This window comes from Chelonoidis abingdonii, chromosome 4 (assembly GCF_003597395.2).
Source record: "Chelonoidis abingdonii isolate Lonesome George chromosome 4, CheloAbing_2.0, whole genome shotgun sequence".
NCBI lineage: Eukaryota > Metazoa > Chordata > Testudines > Testudinidae > Chelonoidis > Chelonoidis abingdonii.
In genome coordinates, this window is record NC_133772.1 from 34,165,705 (window position 1) to 34,192,956 (window position 27,252).

The 27,252-nt window shown below is 47.1% G+C and overlaps 2 protein-coding genes across 2 annotated transcripts in view; one reads left to right on the forward strand and one right to left on the reverse strand.

The window, feature by feature from the left end:
• Positions 1 to 25,803, forward strand: part of LOC116822635 (NACHT, LRR and PYD domains-containing protein 3-like) — a 142,829-nt gene extending 117,026 nt beyond the window's left edge. The window contains exons 12-16 of the mRNA XM_075065028.1: positions 11,345 to 11,515; positions 17,629 to 17,802; positions 21,555 to 21,722; positions 23,369 to 23,539; positions 25,390 to 25,803. Of these exons, the coding sequence (XP_074921129.1) occupies positions 11,345 to 11,515; positions 17,629 to 17,802; positions 21,555 to 21,722; positions 23,369 to 23,539; positions 25,390 to 25,486 (781 nt within the window). The 3' untranslated portion in view covers positions 25,487 to 25,803. The remainder of the gene's footprint in view (positions 1 to 11,344; positions 11,516 to 17,628; positions 17,803 to 21,554; positions 21,723 to 23,368; positions 23,540 to 25,389) is intronic.
• Positions 1 to 27,252, reverse strand: part of LOC116836373 (NACHT, LRR and PYD domains-containing protein 12-like) — a 596,145-nt gene that overhangs the window by 338,685 nt on the left and 230,208 nt on the right. The window lies entirely within an intron of this gene.

Consider the following 27,252-nt stretch of genomic DNA (forward strand, 5'->3'; position numbering starts at 1 on the left):
GATATTCTCCCTCTGAGCCCAGAGCATGGCCATCTCAAGTTCCCAAAGAGCTACCTGCAAAGGAACGGCTAGTTCAGCTCCAAAACAAACCACAAAACGAGATCTGAAAACATAACAAAACTACTGAACAAATGACTAAAATCCAGCCCCTCATGATCACAGACACCCACAGCTGCTGGTGCTCTTCATGATACATCCTGGGCCTGCAGGTCCACAAGCAGCATGGCAGAGGGCGGTGGGAGCTGCTGACCCCATCACATCATCTGCAAGTGAGAGGATGTTGCCATTCACAACATATGTGCAGATTTTAGGGCAGGACAGAACTATTTAAAGGAGGTGATGCAGCAAACTAAAAATATAAAATGAGAACATACACTGTAAGCCATGGACATTATGTTCCTGGTTCAGGGAGCTGTGTTGAAAAGTGTGGGTGAGATGCAACAAGCCACAGGCCTGCAGCACCTGCAGAGTGTGCTGTTTGTGGACATAGTGCACCAGAGTGATATGATCACTTTGGCCTTTATAGTGTAAGGAGTGATCTGCTGCCAGCTGAATGGGATGCCTATACCATCCTGAGGGAGCGTGAAATGTGGCAGTCCAACAAAGCCATGGACGAGAGTGGCTAATAACTAGGGAATAGAAGTGGAGAAAAGAATTAAATGGAATATCTTTTTGCTGTTTCCAGGCCCCGATGGCATAAAGTAATTCCATGTTGGGGGGGAAAAAGGTAGTCTCCAAAAGGGAGGAGGCTATAAATCCACTACAGAAATTCATAGACTCATAGATTGTAAGGCCAGAAGGGACCATAACATCATCTAGTTTGACCTCATGTATAACAAAGACCATTAAATTTCACCCAGTTACCCCTGCACTGAGCCCAGTAACTTGGGTTTAACTAAAGCATCTTCCAGAAAGGCATCCAGTCTTGATCTGAAGACATCAAGAGATGGAGAATCTACCACTTCCCTTGGTAGCATTGTTCCAATGGTTAACCGCCCTCACTGTTAGAAATTTGTGCCTCATTTCTAATTTGAATTTGCCTGGCTTTAATTTCCCACCATTGGTTCTTGTTGTGCCTGTCTCTGCCAGACTAAAGAGCCCTGTAGCAGCTGTTGCCCAAGTGGAGATGGGAGATAATTTCTGGTGTGAGTATGAGGCTATTGAGCTGGCTCCAGGACACCTTCATTACTAGCCATGACAGCCCTTCCCAGTTGTTTAGGTGAAAGGGCGTCAGAAAGCTGGCGATATGTCTTTTATTTTACCATTTGACATTGCTCTACCCTAGTTACAAAAAGAAATTGCTATTGTTTGAAATGTACACAGTTCTTCCCCGTAATACACCTTCCTCCTCCCTCCCTCACCTCCTTCCTCTCCTGCATTCCCCATGCCCATAAATCCCCATGGCCCTGTGATGAGGTGTACAACCCACTCACCAGCCAAGAAGGGGCTGACAGCTTGTAGGTTCAATCAGCCCAACCTTGCTACACCAGGAGTAGATGACAGGCCTAGAGTGAGGGGCTAAAAGAAGAGAACCCAACTGAGTGGGTGGCTGGCTGGGAAAGGGACAAGCTCTCTGGTTCTCACTCAGTAAGAGGAAGCTGGGTCAGACTGCTGCAGGTCAGGGCCTCCTTGAGGGAAGGTTGGCCTGAAACAGGGAGGCCAGGTGTGGGTTAAATAGAAAAGACAGAGCAAATAGAAGGGCTTGGTCCAGCCACAGGCTGGAATGGACAATTCGCCCTTTTGGGTTTGTGTTATGTGTGTTGAAACTTGGCTACCCTGGAAGAAGCCAAACTTTGGTGTGACTGGAAGGTTAAGTCACCACAGACTGGGTCACATTGGAGGTAGCGGCTGACATTGAAGATCCTGAAGGGAAACTGAAGCAGGATGGGTTGTACCCTGGTGGACCACAAGAGGGTGCTGTGCAGGCTGACCGTGCCACAAGCCCTTATTCGCCAAACCCTATATGGCTCTGAATTTCCATCAACCTTCTGCAACTCCAGAGTGGCCTTAATTCCCCTCAGCCTTCCTCAAACCGCAGTTGACACGGACTTCACTTAATCTCCTCTTCACCCTGTTGTCCTGATGCTCTCCAGCCTCAGGGCCTTGTGACAGATTTATGTTACCAATCTGCCTGGGGCCTCAGGTTATCAGGCTGAGGCTGCAGGATCGTTGGGACGGAGATGAAGGAGCACATCAAGTGACTAAGTTTTTAAAGCTTTATTAATCAAACAACAGAGGTGAGTGTCTGGGTACGCCCCATGTCACTCAGAGGTGGGGTGACCACATGTCCCAATTTTATAGGGACAGTTGCGCTTTTTGGGTCTTTTTCTTATATAGGCTTCGATAACCCCCCATCCCCTGTCCCGATTTTTCACATTTGCTGTCTGGTCATCCTACTCAGAGGAAGGAAGCATTAGTGCCTGAGCCCTAACCCACGTTCATACTCACACACACACAACCCAAGGCTGGCCAAGCCTGGATGTAATGTAAGAAGAAGAGGAGGAAGGGTGGATGAGAGTTCTGCCCTGTGCACAAATCATCCAGAGTCTGCTGTAGATCTCCAGCTTACTTCTGCTCTTGGGAGAGATTTTAAGCCCGGGGTGTTCCTGGGGGCATCTTGGCCAGGGAACCCCCCCCCCCTCCGTTCCCCATGCTCTCTGCTTTTGGCACCAGTCTGAACCAGCTCTCCGCAGCTTCCCTAACTTTTCCATAACACACCAGCTTCAGGGTCGCGAGGCAGACTGTTGAGTCTCACCGGGCTAACCTTCACAAATATGTAATCTTGTTAGTCCTGCAACTTCTTCAGTTCTATTTGTCTCAGTTCTCATCTCTCACAACCAGCTGGGGTTGGAAAGCAATCTCTAGCTGCTTGGCACGCAGAGTGTGTGTCTGTGTAAGTCGCCCCTAGGCTTCTGATCTCTGGGCCTGGCGGAATTCTTAAATTAACCTGTTCGTTTCCCCCTTGGCCTCTCGCAACCTGCAAAGGAACCTTCCATTCCACACTCACACCTTTAACCATTCCCAACTGCCAATCCACTACATAAAAAAGCGTTAGCAATTTATGCCCCTGGTGCTTACCCAGGGGACCCCAAAGAGGGGGTCAATTCTTACTGTGACAGCCCCACATCTCATCCAGCTCCCCAGTGACCCCCATGGCTGTTTCTCTCCGGCACCCTTGGAATTTTGGGTTAGGGTGGTGAGCTTTCCCCTCCCCTCATTTTCTTCTGAGGGCAGCCAGCTGGCCCAACCCCCATGTGTGTTTTACAGGGGCTGACACATGGGTCCATTGTGCTCCACTTCTCTGGGTGCAGGTCCAGGGATCTTCCTTTAGGCGAGAGCTGCCGCCCTTACCCAACTTTTCATCATGCTGGGCTCTATCTCTGCTTTTTATAAGTAAAGTTGGTGGGGTTGGGGGGGAGGGGGACTTAATCCTCAACAGTGTTTTCCAGGATCTCTGGTTGTTCTCAGGGTAGTGCAACAGGGGCCAGATGGTTTTCATTTGCACATTTCTGATTTCCAACCCACTTTCAACTGACTTTAAAGTAGAACCTGAACTTGGAATTTCGAAGCTTAGGGATGAAAGTTTAGAATCTGTTTAAAAAAAAAACAGCATTATTAATCTCTTTCTACAAGGCTGGGGGCAGGTCACTGTAACTTCAATGTCAGCATGACAAAGCCTTCTGTCTGAGAACTGTTTACGTGTTGGCTGTGAAGGAAGAGTTTGCTACACAATGGAAGCCCAAATACTGAAACCTCAAACTTTGCCAACAACAGCACATATACGGGGCATCAAAGCCACCTTTATGCACAGAGCAAATTCTTGCCTACACCAATCCCAATGTGATCTGTGAAGCTAGGCAAATGCACTGCCCTTTTCCATAGCAGATTGTGGGTGACCAATGGAATATGCATTGATTTCTCACTACAAAGTAAAGGGAATGGAAAAACTGTATAAAAATAAACTACAATAGAACCTCAGAGTTAAAAACATCAGAGGTATGAACTGACCGACCTATCAACTACACAACTCATTTGAAACCGGAAATACGTTATATCAGGCAGAAGCAGAGGGGAAAAAAAGAAGCAGCAGCAAATACATTATGTGACTGTTTGTTAAATATAATCTAGTAAAAAAATAAAGGGAAAGTTTTAAAAAATTGACAAGGTAAGGAAACTATTTCTGTGTTTTTTTTCATTTAAATTAAGATGGTTAAAAGCAGCATTTTTCTTCAGCATAGTACAGTTTCAGAGTCAGTTGTTCATTCATAAACTATTAAGTCAGTGTTCAGTTGTAAACTTCTGAAAGAACAACCATAACATTTTGATCAGAGTCACAAACATTTCAGAATTATGAACAACTTCCATTCTCAAGGTGTTCGTAACTCCAAGGTTCTACTGTTATAATGTGAACTAACTGTAAAAATGGGACCACTTCCTCCTGGCCTTTTGAAGAGCTAATGTGTCAAATTGGTGTCAAATGAGTCAAAGCTTTTTCCCCTAAAACGTTGGTTGACATTTCCAAGGGTTTAATTTGCCCCAAATAGAACACTAAGTCCCCGGGGAAAGGCCCCACTTAGATGGGCACTCAGGCATGAGGGAAAAAATTGTCAGGATGGACAGACTAGTAAGTTCAAGAAACACTGGGGAGGAATCTCAGAGGAATCTATACTATTACCTCAGCTTTGTAAAATGTGTTACGGTGGACCAGTCAAGTGAGCCTGAAGCTCACTCGCTCTGAGCCAGAATCACTGTCGGTAGGAAAATGACTTTCCAGGTAGGAAAATTAAGCTCCATTAACCGAGTGATTCAAAAGGAGGTTTCATCGGCTTTATCCCATGACACTGTGGTATGTAAGTGTTACTACTTGGCCCAGTACCACTCTGTAGGATTGCCAGGCTGTTGTGAGTTGGGCCCAATCACTGGGTGACACCTGCTTCTAAGCAAAGTGAGCCTGGGTATGGTCTAGTCCCTGTTTCCAGATCTGGATCTTTGGGGTCATTCCTCATCCCTCTTGTCTGATGTCCTTCCTTGGAACATGAGGCGCTGTCTTCCCATTGCCCTACACCCTGAAATCAATGTCTGAGATCTCCCAAGTCCCACCTCCAGTCAGACTCATACCCTGCTCCAGCGCTCCACCTGGGTTGTGGGCTCTCTGGGCTTCTAGCTTGTCACCATCAGGGATAATGTGGCAGGAAAGCAAGGAACACAGGCTTGGCACAGGGGCTTATTAATCAGAGACTTTGTCTTCAAAGCACTCAGGAGTTACAGATCTTTGAAAAGCAACAGAAGTCCTGAGATCCCTCCTCTCTGAGCCTTATTGGGCCCTTCCCACGAGTCCGAGGCATGTCAGGGTTTCAGGCTGGGCAGAGTCCTTCTTGTCCTCTCTCGCTCCTGTACATCCTGCTTACATATCATGATGGTCATACCCATCCCCAGCACAGGGCAGCTCTGGAGTCTCTGTCCCCTTGCCATGTGACCCACTAGGTTGCCCCTGCACCCTCTCCTAGTCATGCTTGCCCTGCCTGTGACCCCTCTGTTCCAAGGGGTTGGGCCAGAAGTTGAGATAATCACAGTCAATGACTCCAGAGCATAGTTCTGATGCCTTCTTACTGACTGTCCTTCAACAGGCTGTCATGCACCATTCCTACACAGGAAATGCAGTTCAATGGATTTGTCCTGGGCAACTTCAGACATGTGTTCAACAGCTAATACAAAATGGGCTTTGTAATTTTGTACGGTCACACACACACACACATACACACACACACACCCCTCTCTTACACAGGATTTCAAAAGTGTCAAGCCCCATGTGAAGTGGATAATAAGGGCTGCAGGGACAGGACACTTTGTCTACTTCCTGAGAGTCTGGAATAGCTGCTAAATGCCTCTGTGTGGTGTTAGTCTTTAGGGTAGATGCGGATGAAGGAGTCAGTTATCTGCTTTTCTATGGAGATAATAGAGGGCACCATGTGGATCTGTTTGCACCCTGCCATAACCTCTTTCCATTAGTAGATGGGGAGGGATAGCTCAGTGGTTTGAGCATTGGCTTGCTAAACCTAGGGTTGTGAGTTCAGCCCTTGAGGGGGGCCATTTGGGGTAAAAATCTGCCAGGGGATTGGTCCTGCTTTGAGCAGGAGGGTGGACTAGATGACCTCCTGAGGTTCTTCTAACCCTGATATTCTAGGAAGATATGAGCCTCCTGCATATGGCCCTGTGCCTTGTCAGGAAGAGGGCTCCTGAGATGCAGCAAGGTGCCTTCATTTTATGTTAGCAGCAAAGACCAGATTCAGCCCAATGGAGTCGGCTTTGGCCAGCTGCACCTGGCCTAGCCAGTATGAGGCTATGAAGATTATAGAACCCTTGTCTCTTCTGAGATGTGCCAGTGCCTGTGTCACCAGGAGCAGATATTAAGAGCCACAGGAGTATTCTTCTCCCGGAGGTGGAGAGAGCCCCCTTGCTAAGATCATCTATTCTCCAGGCTATCAGCAGATGGCTGGTAGGTTCTTGTTCAGGGATGTGGCAAAGAGAGACCTCTCTCTGGTGCCCTTTGAGACTGGGCTCTCTAGGGAAATTCCAGCCTTTTCTAATGTATGGTCGAGAGAGATAGGGAGGACTTGAGACGTGGCAAAGTGGAGCCATTCCTGAATGTTCAATACTAAGTCTACCATAGATGGTGGCTTATTTGCTGAGTCCTCAATTGAAAAGATGCAGCAAGAGAGAAGAAAAGGCTCGTCCCATCCACAAACCTTCTTATTAGCAGATGTCCAAGTGTGTCTGCTCAGAGATGGAAAACACTCATATGTGGAATACGGGATCAATGAGAGCGACAGGTGCACGTGGACTGAAATCCACACATGACCATGTGGTCCCCACCATCCATTACTACAGCTCTGTGATTCCCCCTCCCTCCCCCCTCCCACTCCCAAATAAAAGAATCTTTCTAGAAACCCACGGCAGGGACTGGACAGACAGAAGTTCTCATATTCCTCTCTGCTTATCTCCTGCAGGTTTTGTGATTGCCATTTGACAGTTGCTTGCTGTGAGGACCTCTCCTCTATTCTTGGTACCAAACAGACCTTGGTTGAGTTGCGCCTGGCAGGAAACAGCCTAGGAGAATCAGGAGTGAAGCTGCTGTGTGACGGACTGAAGCATGTGAACTGCAAACTGCAGAAACTGAGGTGTGTATTTACCATTTTTTTCCCATAAAAGACTCTATGGAGTGTGAGGATGGTGTAAGATGTTGGCTCCCTGCAGGTACATGAAGGGGATGTCTACATTGCAAAAAAGACCCATAGCAATGAAGTCTCAGATCCTGGATCAACTGATCCAGGCTCATACTACAGGACTAAAAATAGCTGTGTAGTGAGGCAGTGTAACTCCCCTCTGCCCCAGAGCGGGACGAGCCCCTCCGGAGACCGGAGTGGGCAGAGCTAGGGAGTTCGGAGCCTGCCCCTCAGAGGGTCAGGCAGCGACCCAAAAGTATAAAGGCTTGCCCTCAGAGCTCACTAGAGAGCCAACCGCCAGGCAGGCCAGAAGTCTCCAGCCTAGCCCACGACTGGGAAAACCCCGCGGATCAAGATGCACTCCAGGACTGGCCTGACTTGCCCTGCACTCGCTACCCAGAGGAGGTGCCAGACCTGCCACTGTCCCACTGCCCCGTGGAACCCATGATACTGGACCCCTCAGAGGACACCACCCTGACCCAGGTACTACCCGAGGGGGAGTCTGGAAGTAGCCCAGGGGCAGCCAACCCTAGTCTGCCTGTAGCACTGCCAGAGTCCATGTCGGTGTGTTGTGGCCAGGATCCCCACTGACACTGCAGCGGGTTGTCTACTGCTGCTAGGGCCCCAGGCTGGGATGCAGTGGAGTGCAAGGGCCTGCGTCCCCCCTGCCACCCAACTCGTGGGTGGCAGTCTCCCCCTCTCCCAGGCCTTGGAGGCTTGGGCCTACTGTTGTTGCTCAGCCGTGCCTGAGCGCCTGACTCCATATTGCCCCACCCTGACTAGGGCCTGGGCTTGCTACTATTTGTGCTGTTGTTGCTCAGCCCTACTTGAGGACCTTAGCTCCTGACTCATTGTTGCCATGCCCTGACCCAAGGCCTGGGCTTACGGTGCTTATTCCGGTTACCACAAGGGCCGCCAGGAAAGACTCCCACGGCTGGACTAATTCCCCAAACCTCAGCAGTGTGCAGTGAGCTGGTGTGGCTCCCCTCCGCCTCGGAGAGGGTCGAGCCCCGGCCAGCACCTCTACAAGCAGTGTAGACGTTCCTGCTCAGGCTGGAGCCTGGGCTCTAAGATCCACTCCTCGTGCTGGGTTCCAAGCCAAGCAGAAACATCTGCACTGCTATTTTTAGTTCTGTAGCACAAGCCCTGCGAGCCCAAGTCAGTTAACCCAGGCTCTGGGACTCACTGCTGTGTAGATACACTTGGAGACTGAACACTGAGTGTGTCCCTCCAGCCTCTGGTGTGTCAGGGGCTCCCAACAGTCTGCTAGCCTGTCATGTTTGGTAAATGGAATTTATAAATAAAGATGGGCACATATTGGAGCAGTAGTTCCAATCCCCCTGAATCTGAAGAATAAGTCATTATATATAAATGTCATCTCCCCACCCCTTGTGCACCTTTTCAGGACCCAACTCAGTGTGTGAACTGTAACATTCACCATTTTCAGCTCCTGCCAGCTGAGGTGTGTCTGGCCTGTGAGGTACTCACAGCAGGAGCTGAAACTATTCTCAGCAGAGGGAAGGCACCAGTTTGTAGAAAGAGCTTTGACACACAGCCCCTCTGGGTAATAGAAAAGCATTTAGTCACTATTGTCACAATGGCCACCGTAGTAGCTGTAATAGATGAGGCTCTCTGGGTTACATCAGGTAGCTGTGACATTCCAGCAATTGATGGGCCTAATTTTTCAATAAGCAATATGCCACTTGATAACCATGTCATAGTCTTAGAGTAGGTGGCCACATGTAGTGGGGCGATTGCCCCAGTCCTAGGCAAACAGGTTAAAAGCAGCCCTGGAGGACACTCTGGCTAGAAAAGAGCTAATTCTGACAGCCAGCAGGAGGTGCCGCAAGGGAGTGAGTCGTCGCATCGCTGCACCAAAGTTTTAAGATCCATTAGGGAGGTAAACCCCGCAGAGTGTTCATGAGAAAGGTACATAGATGCGCCAGCATGTAAGGCTGGGGTGTCTAACTCACTTGAAGAGGGCTGAATTCTATGGTTACCTATGGTCCATAGGTCAGGCTATAAGTACTATAGTCTCTCCGTGATGCACAGTGGAATGCCCCCTCACGTCAGAGATCCAGCGGAGAATATGGCCTTTATGTAGTAACCTAATGTTTTGTTACTATTTATTGTTCGTTTAGTGCTTTATTATTGCATTCATCATCAATGGAAAGATCTGCTCACCTTTAAGTCCATTGATTTTCTGCCTTTAGTTTCTCTTCCTTCTTCATCCTCCCCTCTCTGCTTTCTCTTCTGCTGTCCCCTGTGTGTTCTCTGCATTTCCTTCCCTGCAGCAACTTCCAGTTCCCAACCAGGCAGGCTTCACTCCCATCCCCTAATCCCCTATTTCACCCACTATAATGATCATTGATTCAGTAGTTGCTGTTGGCACTGGAATCTCACTGGTGAGCAATAAAGGTGATAGTGCAATCAGATTACTGGGTGACAGGAGAGTCCCCATTCCTGAGTCATTGCTTCAGGCTCTCTGCAGACTCAGGTTGACTTCACTGCATCAGTTACAAACTTGGCTCACATTGGTGATCTCTGTTGCCATGAGGGCCGGAAACTTCCTTGTCTGTGGGACACTAAAACAGCCTGTAGGTCAGATCCAGCCTACATTACTTACATTTGAAACTTCTGGGGGATCTGAGCCCAGCTTCCTGCCTCCCATGTGTAAACCGGAATGCTAAATACCTGACAGAGCGGGTGATGATAACTCCCACTGAGATGAATGGAGCAGTTCACACCTCTCGGAGCTATTGTTTCAGTCTGTTTTCATCTTCATGCGGTGTTCTCATTCATCTGAGAATGTCTCATTGAGATGACTGGGCCAATTCACACCTCTCTGAGCCTACTATGTTGCTGATGGATGTGTAGAGCCTCTTCCTCATACACTAGGCCCATAGTTGGGGTTCCTCACAGAGACACCACATAAGAACATAAGAACGGCAATATTTGGTTAGACCAAAGGTCCACCAAGCCCAGTATCCTGTCTTCCAACAGTGGCCAATGCCAGGTGCTTCAGAGGGAATGAACAGAACAGGTCATCAAGTGATCCATCCCCTGTCACCCATTCGCAGCTTCTGGCAAATAGCGGCTAGGCACTTCCCCTGACCCCTCCAAGCTCACTGAGAAAAAGTTTTGAACAGTTTCACAGCCGCATTTCGGGATTCACCAGCCCACTGAAAATGCAGCCACTCTCTCCCCTCACCTTCAGCTTAGCTGAACGCACACTTGTGGAACACAGGCTAATGGACATAGCAGATGCCCATAGAAGGATCCCAGTGTAAACTTCTTTTTTACAATCCCACTTCTGCCAATACCAAGGTTAAGATTCATTGCTGAGCTTCTAAGAGGCGCAGCAAAGATCTCACATTCCAGAGGGAGGGTGGAGCTAAGTGGATTTAAACCACCGTTATGCCTCCCAGATTCAGGGATGCTCTAGGTATTGGAATGGTTCCCTAGTGTAAACTAGAGCAGCTTTGAGATCCCCAGGCTGCTAATGGACAATTCTGCAGCTTGCAACTGATAAGAATCCCAATAGCTGGCAAAGCAGAATAATTGTTCTAAAGGAAAAGTGATTTTGATTCTGGAAGAGTGTATCCACACAGGGAGCTATTCTGGTCAATGTCCTTGTATAGACAAGCCCTCAGTATCTAGCCATCATGTTTAAGACCTGATCTACACTTAAAATTTAGGTCAACATAGCTACATGACACAGAAGTCTGAAAAAGTCAATTAAAATTAAAATAAATTAAAAATTCAACCCCTGGTGTAAATGCAGCTAGCTTGAGACAAGAGGACAATGTATCTTCAGTTTGTCTATTTTGGTCATAGTCTCCTTGGTCTGGGTGATATTTCTTTCTAAACCACTGAGACTTTTAGTCTACAAGAAGGAGAAACTCTAATTTACAAATGGCTTCCTATACAATTCCCTTATTCTTCATTTTCCACACCAGTCTCTATGCATTTTTTTTTGATACATTGCAAATCCTTAGATTAAGGGTCATGGGGACTATGATAAATGCTTCGTGGCTTTCCACGCTGGAATTTCAATTGAGAGGAGAGGACTGGATAGACAGACGTGCTCATTCTCTAATCTGTACATCTATCTCTTTCAGATTGAAGGCTTGTGAAGTCTCAGCTGCTTGTTGTGGGGAGCTCTCTTCCGCTCTCAGCAACAACCAGTTGCTGACAGATCTGGACCTGAGTGATAATCAGCTGGGAGCCTTGGGAATGCAGCTGCTGTGTGAAAGACTGAAACAGCCAAATTGCAAACTGCAGAGACTAGTGTAAGTATTGACCAGTTTCCTTTATGTACAGACCTTGGCAGGAGGTGTGATGGGGTACGATAAACTTCCTGCAGGTACGTGGTGAGGCTAAAAGCTGAGTCTCTCCTAATAATGCCTCAACTGGGGATACTTTCTCCCCACCCCCAAGCATGTGAGAGCAAGAAGGAGCCACTATCCAGGAGGACCCTTGCAGTGAATAAAAATCACCACTTGCAAACCAGGACAGCTCTGATCCCTCTGTTAACAATTTCTGCTCATGTCCAGTCACCTCCACATCCACTTCTCATCCCTCTCCCCTGCTCTGTAGGGTAGGTGGTGGGAGGGACAGGAACAGTTTCTATCCCTAAAGCCAAATGACATGTCCTCCTAGAGCACTGTCTAGCTGAGGATCTCAAAGCACTTACAGAGCTGAGGGGATTCACCTCCCACCCCATTGATCCAACTGGAGACAAAATAATATAAGATTCATTTAAGTCAGTTCCTTCTGCCTTGATCCCCTCCTGCTCCTCCCTCTGTCCCTGACCCTCCCCCACCATCCAGGCTTGTGACCTCCCTGTTGATTTTTACTTCCTCACGTCCCTCCACCTACACACAGGTTGCCATTTAATCTTCTCGGTTCTCCATCCCATGTCCTCCCGTCATCGTTCAGTGTGGTAATCTGACTGGCACACAACATCCTGATACTAAGGTGCTCCCCCACCACATTTCCAAGTTTTACTGTTGACTCTAACAAGAATAGGATTTGTCACCATTCTGTAAATCTTGATGGTAAAAAGCTTCAAAAATCCTCTCGCCTGTGGACAGGAGGAGGTTCTCCATCAGCCTTGACAGTGCCATGTCTGTTCTGTGTCTAGGCTTAAAACCCAGCTAGATATTGCCAATGGACAGGTGAAGCTGGATGCAACTGTTCAGTAAGTGCTTGACTAGATTGCTCAGAAACAGGAGACCTGATGATACTGGGCATTTGCTTGTAAGGCTGGTTGCATCAAGCAATGGATTCTTAAGTCCTGCTCAGGTTACTGCATGCTCCAGGTTGGGGGAGCAGATTTCTATCTTCAAAAGCAGACGATGACAGTATTTGTTAGTAGAGGTTCTAGATGCTCTTGCTCAGAGCTGTTCCTAGGGTACAGCAAATCAGGATGACTGCTCTGGGCCCCATGCTTTGGGGGCCTCCGGGCCAGAGCAATTGGCCAGCACGGTTGCTCCCAGAAGTGACGAGTCAGTCCTGGAAGTGATGTATTCATCACATTCACCCTGGGCCATGCACCCCCCTAGGGATGGCCCTGCTTTTGCTGTCCTGCACTAGCCACAGAGATCAAGGATCAGAGTCATAGGCAGAGGCTCAGATTTCCTCTAGGATTCCTGTTTTGTGAATGAACAGGATTCTGAAGAGGGTTTTGTGTTGTCCCTCATGGTCAAAGAGGCCATCCTGGATGTGGAAGATCTTCTCTGTGAAGTGGGTACAGTTCCTCATGGTGAGTGGTGCTGGGCTCTGGAGCTAGGAGTGTCACGGACTCACAGATCGTGCCCACACTTGGGTGCCCCTTTCAGTGAGACAGCCCTTCTCGGGGGTCCACTCTCTTTCGGGGTCAGGCCCCTCCACCTCCTGGAGCCGCACCTCTCTGAGCCTTAGCACGTCTGTCTCTGCCGTGGGCCCCCTCCGGGAGTCCACGCACTCTGGACCCCCTGGGCCTCTTCACCCCCTAAAGGGCTGATGCAACCCTGTTCTCTAGACCAGAGTGACTCTCAGCCAGCATAAAACAGGAGGGTTTATTGAGAGTTGAACACAGCACAGGAAACTCTCAGGGCCTCAGGCCTGGCCTCTCACAATAACAGCACATCCCAGTCTCCCTGCATCCAGGTGGGCTCTGCCTGCTTCCCCTCGCCAGCCCGAGCCCCTCTGCTTCCCCGCTGGGTCTCTGATATCCCCGGCCTCAAGCCCCGCCTCAGTCCATTGTCTTCTCTCCAGGTAAACAGGGTCATAAACAGGAAGGCCTGAGTCCCCTCTCCTCGCAGCTCTCCTCTGGCTGGAACCGGCTGGTCAGGTCACCGGGGTCCTCTCTCTGCAGCCCATTGTCCTCCCACTGGCCAGAACCGGTTGTGTCTCCTGGGCTGGGGTCCCGAGTCCCTCTCCGGTCCTCTGTAACAACAAACTCCCTCTCCCCTCACCTCGTTAAACCAATAACAGCCAGGTACATTGAGTCCCACCCCCTGTGCGTGCAAACCCTGGAAAAGATAGAAAACCCCAAGAAAACCCCCACTTCGTCACATCAAGACATCTAGGTTAGCAATGTTATTGACAATCCAGAATAGTTCTGTGGGGGTGTGACTTGGGGCTTGTCTACACAGCCCTGCAGTTCAGACTACAGGGGTGTGAAGTGCAGCATGCACCAAAGTGCTATGCTGTAACTCCCCCATATAGAAAATGCAGGTGCAAACAAAAAGGTACCTAGTGCATGCTAACGTAGTCCTGTTTGAAGAGGACTATGTTAACACACGGTAGGTTCGCACTAGAACCATCCACACTGGGGAGCTGCGTGCACCAGAATGCTATGCTGTTGCAATTCACACTTTCATAGTCCAACTGCATCAATGTAGCCGTGGTGGTTGCTATGGAAGAGGAGAAGGAGGCTCTCTTGGTCTCCTTCATGGCCAAGGAGCAGGCAAAGAAGAATTCCTTGTTCAGAAATCTGTTTCTTCTTGAGTGTTCTCAACACTGACGCTTGGGTTTTCTTGCCTCCTTGCATTTTCTGTCACAAGAAGAAGAAACCACAAAGCTTTGTGAGGGCCATACAGGAATAAAGTGCTTCAGAACCAAAGTATTCATAGCTGTGGTTAGTCAGTGACTGTGATGTCTCACTGGTTCTTCTAGTCCTTCGCTGCTGGGCTAGGGCATCAGTGCTTTGTGGGTCTAACTAGATCAGTGAGCTCTCTAGGATGGACCATGATGTTAAGAAAAATTAATTAATTAATAGACAGCAGATTTAAAACAAACACATGGAAGTATTTTTTCACACAATGCACACAATTTGTGGAACTCCTTGCCAGAGGATGTTGTGAAGACCAAGACTATAACAGAGTTAAAAATAAACTAGATAAATTCATGGAAGATAGGTCCACCAATGGCAGTTAGCCAGGATGGTGTCCCTAGCCTCTGTTGGCCAGAAGCTGGGAATGGGTGACAGAGCACTTGATGATTACCTGTCGTGTTCATTTCCTCTGAGGCACCTGTCACAAGACAGGCTACTGGGCTAGATGGACCTTTGCTCTGACCCAATGTGGCTGTTCTTATGTTCTTTCTCTTTTGGAGGTGGTAATCTGACTGGCATCAAGGAGTGAGCCATGTTTTTTGTTTTAAATTGGAGATATTCCATCTCCTAGAACCAGAAGGGACCTTGCGGTCATTGAGTCCAGCTGCCTGCCTTTACTAGCAAGACCAAGTACTGATTTTTGCCCCAGATCCCTAAGTTGGCCCCTTAAGGATTGAACTCACAACCCTGAGTTTAGCAGGCCAATGCTCAAACCACTGAGCTATCCCTCCCCCTTTCACTAGGAGGGTCAGGATGTGACCAGCTGAGTGTGTGTTCAAGGCCTAGAGACTGCCTGTGAGAATCCAAAGGTGAACAGGGCAAATAGAAACTTTTGTGCATTGGATCAGATGCATTGTCAGTGTGAATCGTTAAGCCTCCAAGAATGAGGAGCCTCAGGAACTGCATCACCATGTCAGCCAGTGTCTCTGTCAGCACCTCCAGAAAACTTGAGCTCTCTGTAGGTAATAGATCTGTGCTATTGGGATGTCTTATTGGGCTTGTCATTGGTCTCAGAATAAATAGATGCACTCAAAGGATTTTGTTACAAAGGAGCTTCTTTTGCATTTGAAGCTGGATAGCAATAAAATTGGCTCTCTGCCACTGGAACTGCCTAGTCTGGGTCTTTAGGGCCCTGTGTCAGCTGGAAGGATGAAATGATCCAGCTCCCAGGCTGCAGTGCCAGATAGCAGGCTCTGGGGATGCAGACCAGGTCAGGGACCTAATCGAAGCTGATAAACGTCTTTTAAGCCGCTTTGTTCCTGAGGTGTGCCTGTGTCTGTGGTAATTTTGTGTGCAGTGGCTGAAACTCGTTTGTACTGGATTGGTGGCTGGTGCCTAGAGTAATGCTTTCCAGATGCTGGCTTGTATTTCTTGTGTGTCTTCTATGTAAATCTTGGATTGGGGTGGAAAAATCTCATATCCATGAGAGACTCCCACAGTCTTTTGCCCACACGCAGGCTACATCTGCACTCGGAGATGGGGGTGTGATTCCCAGAGTGACTAGACACACTTGCACTAGCTCTCATCGACCCAGCGTGCTAAATATAGTGATGTAGATACGGTAGCGCGAGCAGTGGCATGGGCTGGCTGTTCCAAGTTTGTATTCATGGGGGTGGGGGTTGCAGGAATTCGCCTCCCCACAGCTGTTCATGGCTTTTGCATTTTTGCTTGGGTAGCTCCAGGCCTTGGATAGTCAGCTTCCTGAATTTCCCAGACACAGTTCGTCGGCTCAGATACTGTGCTAGGACCCTTCATCACTACTTCTAGTGTCTATCCATTGATAAGTAGCTCTCTGCCCTAGAAGCCGTAGGCTATGTCTGCAGTTGGAGCTGGGGGTGTGTGATTCCCAGCTCATGTACACACATTAATGCTAGTGCTGAGATGAGCTAGTGCACTAAATTTAGTAGTGGAGCCGTGGTAGCACGGGCAGTGGTGAGCAGCGGCATGAACTAGCCACCTCCACCCAGACATTTTTGAAAGTTAGGTGCAATTTCCTGTATTTTAGAAGCTTTTCATACATTTGAAAGTCAGAATGCTGTGCAATAAAAATAATGTAATAAAATAATCCATAATACGAGCACAGCTGGTGTTCATCCGGACTTCTGTGCTAGGATAACTTGCTAGGGCATCAGGTAACGTACTGCGAAAACAGATGTGCATCAAAACCACACGACCCCAAAATATATATGATTATTTCAGGTAGATGCAAGCATGAAGTATTCTAAAACCTAGCACCAGTACTGGGGAAAAACTTGTGGAGGCAGTGCTAGCAATTCTATAATTTAGTTTGCATTCAGATTTACAATTAGAGGACTGAAAACCCATTATTTTACAGTGAAGATTTTGAGGTAAACAAAAATCAGGTTATTCCCTCCTCTAATCTCCGGACAAATGGACTCCCATGCCTATCTACCATTCCTAATCAGGCTACAGAGACCCCACTGTCCTATGGAGTCATGTTGTCTGATATATAACATTGTTGCCGTCTCATAATCTTATCACAAATTTTGATAGTTGATGGCTTTTCTTAAAGTCACAGTTCCTGGAGTCATATGAATAAGTCAGCCCCACACTTTTTAAAAACAAAGACGAAGTTTCTAGCCCTTGTGGTTACAGATAGAGCCTGAAAACACAAACCCTAAAGTCTCAAAAACCAGAAGACAAAGAAAAAGAATCCAAAATGTATTTGTAAAAAAAATCCCATGAAATCTAAGCCGATATCATGACTTTTTGGAGCCTGACTCACGATTTTGGAACTTTTGGGGTTGGCCACATGCTATAAGTGTATTTTATTGCAAAGTTTTGGCATCAAGCTTGATATAAAATAATGTAACAGAGTGCCACTAGGTCTCCCCTTTACTATTTTTAGTTTTTTTCTGCTTGAATGTTTTCTTCCCTCCTTTTCTCTGACTTTTTTCTCATTGTTTTGTAGTGTCTGTTTTTACCCTCCAATTAACTTCTCTCTCCTGATATTTTCCACCCGCTAAACTTCTCCATCCATCTTCCCCATTTTCCTCCTCCTGACCCTTTCATAGAACCTTCCTTGAAACTTCACTCTCTCTCTCTTTCTCTTTATAATGCATGCAGTGGGGCTAATACAGGAAGTCACACCCAAACCTGGTTCTGGGTTCTCATTGGTCAAGGGATGGGTCTTGGGACAGAGTCTGGGGCTGGATTTCTGGCTCATTCCTGATGCTGATTGGTCAGGGAAAGGAGATGCTGGGTAGGGCCACCTGTCAGAATGGCTGTGATGAGCCTTGTTTGCTCTCTGTTGGATCTGCTCTTCATTTGTCTCTCCTGCAGGTTGAGATTTTGCGGTCTCACAGGCACTTGCTGTGGGGATCTCTCCACTGTTCTCAGCACCAGCCAGAGCCTGACAGAGCTGGACCTCGGTTATAATTTTTCTCTGGGAGATGTTGGAGTTCAGATGCTGTGTGAGGGACTGAAACATCCAAACTGCAAATTACAGATACTGGGGTAAGTAATATTTGGTCTCCTCTGTGTATTTTCAGATGATTTCTATATAAAGCGCTTCACAGGGGTTGTAGCTGGTGTCTGCCCCCTGTAGGTATATAGAAAAGCTGAGAGTTCAGTGTCTCTCCAGCACTATTGTCAATGGCTCACATCACGCACCCAGCCTGCCCTGTTTGGAAAATGGAAATATTAAGCAAAAGTGGGCCCACAGCAGACAGCTGGTAACACAGTCCCGGTCTTGGGAGAATAAATATTTTATTTTTTTTAAACTAAATTCTTTAATATTGGGCATTTTTTTTAAAAAAAAGAGCAGTCTCTTACCCTTCCACTAACAGCCCATTTTAAAGATAACTTTAATGACTTTGACACCTTTATATATTAACATTAAAACTTGTGACACTTTTCTGCCCAGATTTAAAGCCGTCCATGGCATCAAAGCAGCTGAGTGCAGATACCCTAGCCCAGTGAGTGGCACAAGCTGCCTCCTTTTGAGGCAGCTGTCAATCAGAGTGTGGTGGGTGGTGATGTAGGAGTGATCTGTCACTAACACAGCCTCCAGAGACCCCTTCTCTGCAGCACATTAGATTCAAAGCTGGTGGGGGGTGGGCACTGCACCAGGTTCACAAGGCCATTATTTCACCTCGTACCCTGCTCCCTACAACGTATTTCCCCGTGAGTTGCTAGTCTACTGTGACGATGGCCTAAGTCATGGAGCTTCCACCCCTTCCGAGTGGAGACTAGTCCACGGACTATTCCAGCAGATCTGTCAGAGTGGCACAGCTGTGAAGCAGACACACTTCAGTTGTGTATCTTCCCTCCCGCCCCCATATCACTCTCAGTGAGTTATTCATTCCCCACTCTCCTCCGAGCTGTGAGGGAGAGACGGGGCAGTTGCCACCAGGGAGAGAAGCCATAGTCACTCTCTGCAGGGCTGTGGGGGAGGAGAGGCCAATCATCACTAATGGTGGAGAAAAAACAAAGAGCCTGAGACAAGTCCTGTCTACCTACGTACTGACAGGCACAGCTTTGAGGCTCTGCTTGGGGCAGATGGGGAGAGATGGGGACAGAAGCAGCTCAGCCCTCCATCCATGGGTCTGATGTTCTGGGGAGAGAATGGGGGTCCCTGGATTAGGGGTTCGTGGCTCTAACCCCAAACCTCCAATGATAGACAGCAGCTGCAGTAAAAGGCAGCTGATTTTGACATTCACTTTGCTGGTGCTTTTGTCTCTTGAAAATCTGCCCCAAAATGGCCCTGGGGAACATTTGGGGCTGGAGAGCCTGTTCTGGCTCCATCTGCTTAAACCAGAAGGGATCCAGAGTGCTAGCAATGAAAATGTTTGAACTATTTTCCAGCCACGACCTACCCCCTCCCTTCACTTCAACTGAACAGTCACTTGTGGAGTGCTGGTAACTGACATAATGGGCCAGACTGTGCTCTCAGCTGCTGAGGCCACGTCTACACTACGGGATAATATCGAATTAGCTAAAATCGGTTTTATAAAACTGATATTATAAATTCGATTTCATGCGGCCACACTAGGCACAGTAATTCGGCGTTGTGCGTCCATGGTCCGAGGCTAACGTCGATTTCTGAAAGCGTTGCCATTGTGGGTAGTTCCTTCCGTAGCTATCCATAGTTCCCCGCAGTGCCCCTCGCCCCTTTGGAATTCTGGGTTGAAACTCATTATTGTCGCGGTGGGTTCCGGGTAAAATGTCGTAGTCATTCCTTCCTCCGGAAAAACATCAGCTGACAATCTTTCCGCAGCCGTTTTCCCTGGATTGCCCTGGCACGACGCCCATAAGCACGCAACCATGGGGCACCGTTCAGCTTTTTTTTTTCCGGCATAGACGTATGTGTACTGGATATGCCCGGAGAGAAGGGATACCCACAGCGCTACAACAGCAGCATTCAACTTGCTTTTGCAATGATAGCAGAGATGGTTTACCGGTCATTCGTACAGTCTGCTGCCGGAGAAAACTTGGCAATGAGTGACGTTTTCTCCTCCCTCTCGAGTCCGTACGCGCTGCTATCAGAGTGTCCCCTGGCTGAAATCGGCTGGGGGTGCAACACGCAAAAGCAAAAATTTGGGATTGACTCACATTGGGACTGAGTCAATCCCTTCCTTATGGTTTCTAAAAATAGAGTCAGCCTGTCTAGAATAAGGCAAGTGTATAGAGAACCAGTGTATCAGAGCATAGCTGCCTGTGTCAGTATTCACAGAGGGTGCCCCTGCCACAACCCCACCCGTTGCTTTCCTCCTCCCCTCAACCTTCCTGGGCTACCGTGGCAGTGTCCCCCCTATTTGTGTCATGAAGTTATAAGAATGCAGGAATAAGAAACAGAGACTTGTTAGTGAGATAAAATGAGGGGGAGCAGCCTCTGGGGCTATGACAGTCCAGGCAGTACAGAATCTTTCTTTACACAGGAAAGGGAGGGGCGATAAAGCTCAGCCCCCAGTTGCTATGATAAAGACGGTTACCAGCTGTATTGCACCATCTACTGGGAAGTCATTCCCATTTTTACCCAGGCGCCCCCGGCCACCCTCAACCTGAGCCAGCCGAAGCACTCACGGGCTGATGGCGACGATGGATATCAGTCATAATTGTACCGTCTACCACCGGGGAGGGGGAGAGGAGTGGATACTGCTCTTCACTGCTGCAGCATCCGGCAAACCAGAAGCATTCAGTACACATAGGGTGACATTGAAAAGAAGTCAAGAAATGATTTCTTTCCCTTTTCTTTCATAGTGGTGGGGGAGGGGGAACTGAGGAGCACATTCCTGAACCACGCCAGACAGTGTGTTTGAACCTACAGACATTGGGAGCTCAGCCAAGAATGCAAATACTTTCAGAGACTGGCGTGACTGTGGGAATAGCTGGAGTCCTCAGTACCCCCTCCCATCCATGAGCGTCCATTTGAGTCTCGGGCTTCCCCGTTAACGCTTGTCACGCAGCGCGTGTGATCCTGGAGATTTTTTTTCAACACGCTTTGGCATTCCTGTTCTTAACGGAGCTCTGATACACGAGTTTGTCTCCCCATATACAGCGACAGATCTAGTATCTCCCATACGGTCCATGCAGGAGCTCTTTTTGGGATTTGAGATGCATAGTCACCCGTGCTGAATCAGAGCTCCCACACTGGGCCAACAGGAAATGTAATTTAAAATGTTGCGGGCTTTTGTCCTGTTTACCTGCCCGCCTGCCATCCGAAAGTTCAGATTGCTGTCCAGAGCGGTCAGTGGTGCACTGTGGGATACCGCCCCGAGGCCAATAAAGTCGATTTCCGTCCAACACTAACCGTAATCCGATATGTTAATATCGAATTTAGCGCTACTCCTCTCATCGGGGTGGAGTACAGAAATCAATTTAAAGAGCCCTTTATATCGATATAAAGGGCGTTGTGTGGACGGGTACAGCGTTAAATCGATTTAACGCTCTTTAAATCGATTTAAACGACTAGTGTAGACCAGGCCTGAGTGTTTGCAAGTCTGTCTTTATTGACTGCAAGGGATTTGCTCCAGAGTTACACCAACATGAATGAGAGCTAAAGCTTGCCTGGCAGATGTGCATGGAAGAAATCCACACTAACGGTCTTTCGTGTTTTTATTCCCCCTAGCCTCTTCCCACAGCACTGTCATCTCTCCCTGCACTCGCACAGTAACAAATCTTTCTAGACTCACACAAACATCTGTGAGGGGAACACAGTGCATGGGTCAGAAATGAGCCATTTTCCATTCTCTCTTCATTTCATGCAGGCTGGAGTGGTGCAGACTCTCAGCTGTATGTTGTGAGTTTCTTTCCTCTGCTCTCAGCACCAGCCAGGCCCTGGCAGAGCTGAACCTTTGGGGGACGAAGCTGGGAGATTCAGGAGTGCAGGTGTTGTGTGAGGGACAGAGACATCCCAACTGCAAACTGCAGAATAAGTACCGGCTGTGCCTGCTAGCGTGGTAGCTCTGGCTGCTGAGTTACAGAACTGTAAAGCTTGTGCTCCCACCAGCCCCAGGCCCTGCACCTTCCACTCCATAGAAATATACGGCTGAAAGGGACCTCGAGAGGTCATCAAGTTCATCCCACAGTGCAGAGGCAGAATTAAGTAAACATAGCCCATCCCTTACAGGTGTTTGTCTAACCTGTTCTTAAAAACCTCCAAGGATGGGGATTCCACGGTCTCCCTAGATAACTTGTTCCAGGGCTTTACTATCCTTATAGTTTGAAAGTGTTTCCTAATATCCAACCTAAATCTCCCTTGCTGCTGATTCAGCTGATTACTCCTTGTCCTACCCTTGGTGGACATGGAGAACAATGGATCACCATTCTCTTTATAGCAGCCTTTCACATAGTTGAAGACTGTTATGTTGCCCCTCAGCCTTCTCCTCTGTAGACTAAACATGCCCAATTCTTTCACCCTTTTCTTGTGGCGCTTGTTTTCTAAACCTCTTTTCACTTTTGTTGCTCTCATCTGGACTCTAATTTGTCAACATCTTTCTTGAACTCTGATGCCCCAAACTGGACACAGTTCTCCAGCTGAGGCCTCACTGGTGATGAGTTTTATGGGACACTCACCTCCCATGTGTTACCTATGACTCTCCTGCTAATACACCCTACAGTGATATTAGCCTTTTTCCAAAAAATACACCACACTGTTTACTCATTCACTTTGTGATCCACTATAACCCCCTGGTTGTTTTCTGCCGTACTGCCGCCTAGCCAGTTTTTCCCCATTTTGTAGTTGTGCATTTGATATTTTACCTTCCTAACTGCAGAACATTGCACGTCTCTATTTAATATGATAAATTTCAGACCAATTCTCCAATTAATCAAGATCATTTTGAATTCTAATCCTGTCTTCTAAAACTGTTTGTAACCTCTCCCCAGCTTGGTGCCTTCTGCAGATGTTATAAGTGTACTTGCCACTCCATCATTCAAGCTTTTAATGAAAATATGGAGCAGTACCAGACCCAGGACAGACCTCTGTGGGACCCTATGTGATATATCCGCCCAGGGGTAGTTTCAGGCCAAACTTGCAGGGCCAGCAAAGCTCTGAAGACTCAGATACAACAGCAAATGTCTTATTGAGAGTTGGGAAGAGGCAGCATGAGTATGGGGTGGTACCATGGTCCTAGCACTGCACGGCAGCAAGACTCTGGTAATCAGGAAGGATATTTCAGCACAAGCAAATCTCAGTCAGCAAAGCAAAACAACTTTAACACATCAAATCATAAACCACCCCAGCCTGAGGCTCGCTCAGCCTGAATTTGCAGCCATCTCAACCCACAGCCATTCTGCACCCACTAGCTCCCCAGCAGCTGTTTTGATAGCCCTTTCCCTGAGCACCTGTGCAAGGACAGATCGAAGGAAGCCAGAATTAACCCCTTACTCGCTGAGGACCTGGGATGTCCCTAACCCCTAAGTATTTGGCTAGTGGCACATGTGGCAAGAGCCATCCTTCCCTCCCTCCAGAATGGAAATGAAACCCTCTCTAGACAGACACTGACACCAGTGAGGGAACCACAGCCAACAGGGAGGAAACAAATGATCACTTCCCTCTCTGTGTATTTGTCTCTTATAGGTTGGGGAGATGCAGCCTCACAGCTGCTTGCTGTGGGGATCTCTCCACTATTCTCAGCACCAGCCAGAGCCTGACAGTGCTGGAACTGGCGGATAACAAACTGGGGGATTCAGGCGTGCAGCTGCTGTGTGAAGGACTGAACCATCTGGACTGCAAACTGCAGAAACTAGTGTAAGTAACAGCTGGTTTCCTCAGTCTGTACTTATTAACATTGTACTACAGTGACCTGAGCTTTGTCCACTGAGGCATCCGTACTCCTGACAGCTGAGGGAAACTCAATATTTCCCCAATTCTGCATTGTGATCCCACTGGTTAGGGCACTCACCTAAGATGTGAGAGGCACAGATTAAAGTCACTGCTCTGCCTGATTTGGGCAGAGACGAAGCTGAGTCTCACACAGGCCAGGTGAATGCCCCAACCATGGGGCTACTGGCTATTCTATTCTTGCTCTCTCTGTAGTTTTACCCTGACAGTCCAGCATGGCTAGGAAAAACCTTCCCAACAGAACTTCCATCAACACCGAGACATTCCCACAAAAAAATTGATTTCTTTTAACAACAACAACAACAACAAAAAACCTGAAAAATTGAGGTTTTGGTTCAAAATGAACCTTTTCTTTTTTTTTCTTTTTCAGTTCAGCCACCAACCTGAAAAAATGTATTATTCACGCAGCTTGACTAGCTTAAACATGGGATAATAAAGTGGCTGTTTGAGCACTTCAAAGGCAGCATAGTTTTGTGTTAGAATTAGGGTGATCAGAGAGCAAGTGTGAAAAATCGGGATCGGGGGGTGGGGGAGGGTAATAGAAGCCTATATAAGAAAAAGCCAAAAATCGGGACTGTCCCTATAAAATCGGGACATCTGGTCACCCTAGTTAGAATCTCAGTTATTTTACTCAGTAAAGAGGATTGAGAATACAAGTCTGGGGTGTTTCACAATTGAATTAAAATAGCCCTCCATGCAAATGATAATTTACCACCATTTCAGTAAATAATTCTGAGACAAAGCCAAACAGACAAACAGAAAAAAAAAAAGGAATAGAGGGAAAGGATACAAAGTTGACACCTAATTGTTTCTGTTTAATTTCTTTTTCTGTCTATGATGGCAACTCAGTTCCTTCACACTTCTCCTCTTCATCTTGGTTGTCTGTCTAGTCAGCAGCTCGTACAGATATTTGTAGGATTGGGAGATCTAGCCGGCCCCTTAGGCAACTGACATCTGCCTTTTCCTCCAGAACAATGTCAGGCAGTTTTAAACTGTTTAAGATCTTCTTATTCACAAAAGCTACCAGAGTTTCGGCTTAAGCAGCATTTAAATCCAGCACAGCCGGACAGCTGCAAGAGAATGTTTTGAAATTTCCAGACCACTGGCCTGAAGGGAAAAAGGCAAATCTATAAAACAGAGAGAACTAAAAGGACCAGAAATAAAGGAAGATAAAACACTGATGGGAATTAAAAAATGGAAGCAAGTTCTGTGAAGCATTGATATAGCAAATACATTTGAACAACGTCCAGTTTTCTACACAGTCCTAGACATCCCCCACACAGCTTTTGGTTCTGCGATGTTACAACCAAAACACATGATGGCAGCTTGCAAAATGATTTAGATTTAGAAGAATAACTTTATAGATTAAGAACAATTCAGGAACAAATAAGTTCGCTGAAGTCTGTTTTCTTGCTTGCTATAAATGTCTCATGCTGGCGTCTCCCTCCCTCTAAGTGGACCCCGAGTTCCGCACGTCACTCAACAGCAGCCTCTTCAGCTGGTAAGGACGGGCCTGGTCAGACTCCATAGGGAATCCAGTGCAGATGGTGACTACCGCTATGGACCAAAAATGTGTGGGATGGGGAAAGAAGATGGACCCAGATAGTTATGTCTGAACATTCATTGCAATAGTCTTTTGTGTCCATTCCAGAGATGATTTCACTGAAACCAACGGTGTGCGGCTAACTCTGCTTCAAAGGGACTGGGTTCTCAGGCTGTATGTCTAACACTTTTTCTTGACTTGTCTTCTCCCACAGCTTGAGCAGTGTCAACGTAAACGAAGACACACAGAGAGAGCTAGATGCTGTGAAAAAGAGGAAACCTGATATGTTCATACATATATGGAAGAATTAGAGAGTAGAAGTCATTGCACTGACACCGCTCTGGCCTGGCTGTCCGCCTGCTAGCTGGGACAGCAGCTAGAGACAGGGCCTGCCTCTTTTAAGGCATCTCTGGCATCACCAAGGACTCTGGATGCATATTCTCCTGCTGGTGTTAAGAGTGAGAACCTCACACTATGGGGAAAATACACTCCCGTTTTGTGAGCTTGTTGAATTTACACATTCAGCCTCCACAGGCGCAGGACTGGAAGAGATTGTCAGGGCTGTGAGAACCAAAGGCTTATTATGTGGAGCTGGTTGGGCTTTTAGGTTCACCCATTGATATCTGCCCACATCCTCAAGCTTGTAGGCCCCTGTTGCTTATTGAAAGAAATGTTGTTTGGTTTCAGTTTTATAAACTATTACACCAACAAACTGCATCACCAAAGTGAAGCTACTAATCGTACTACGAAATTAAATGAAGCACAGAGCAATGCAACTACTCAAACAAAATCAAACCCCGATTAAATTAGTCTCAATGTTGGATCAAAACTATGTCACCAAATTAGTTACCTCATCAGATTAATAAGAACTGATTATTTGTTGTATTAATTCTAAGAAGGGATTGAAGAAGGTGACTGTTTTGGTTATGCATCCCAACTAAAGAATTTTACCCAATCAACCAAATCTATAACTTGGTGCTGGGTAATTATCTTAATACTGGTCAAAGTGAGACTCAGGACTCACAGTTTGTCAGACCACTCTGTTTTATTAGCACAGCGCTTTGCTAATACACCCAGATAATGTGAGCACCATACCAGACACAAACTATCTTATTTATACAGATAAAAGGGGGGGGAGCACTTAGCAAGATAACAAAGGAAGCAGAATCTGATAAGTTTACCTGGGCTAGCCATGCATATCTTATTTCCTTCCTTAACTATTACCGACCTTCTGTTAATGTTTCGCCATTAGCACCCTTGTTTATGCCTAATGTTTCTTTTCCTGGCACCTGTATTTCAACATTTCTTATTTCTGCTTAAAGGTACAGACAACATTTCTTTAATCCATTCTTATTTTTACAATATACTTAATTCTACTTTCACAATACTGTAAGGAATTTATTATTTAATGTCCAAACCACAAGCTCAGAGCCAATTACAAAGCTTCCTCCTGACATTTCAGTGTGTGCTGGTGAACACTTTCCTCCCCTCACCCAGAGCTATTGCAGTGCAGGCTTTAAAAAAAACACACCCTGCTAAGCCACAGTTTGACATCTCTTATTTAGCAATTTACAGCTGACAGCTTTGTTTCTCAGGCCTCAAACACACACAGACAACATACTGAAGCAAATGTCTTTGAGACTGTTTTAGAGCTACTTCTATCCGGGGAACTTTCTTTAAGGCGCCTTCCCGGTGTGGATTCTACTGGTGCTCGTACGCACATGCTGCATGTACAAACCCAGGCTCTCACACCATCAGATTAGAGAATCAAAAGGGCTGTGACATGTCCAAGTTAACAAAACCAAGGCAAAAATGGAAAAAAAGGGAAAAACAAGACATTTAAGATAATGCCCACACTTGTGCTGGGACTTATTAAACACAAGAAGTCTGTACACACTAAAAAACTCTGACTGACAGAGTAGGAGAGGGGAACACTAACCCCCCTACCTTTTGGGCTTGATCCTGCTACGACCACAGGTATAGTCACCTATGCAATTTATTTTATATATATATATATTTTTTTCCCCAACAGATGAGTAGGAGCACCGAGGGCTGTAATCTTCTCCCTATTGCCCAG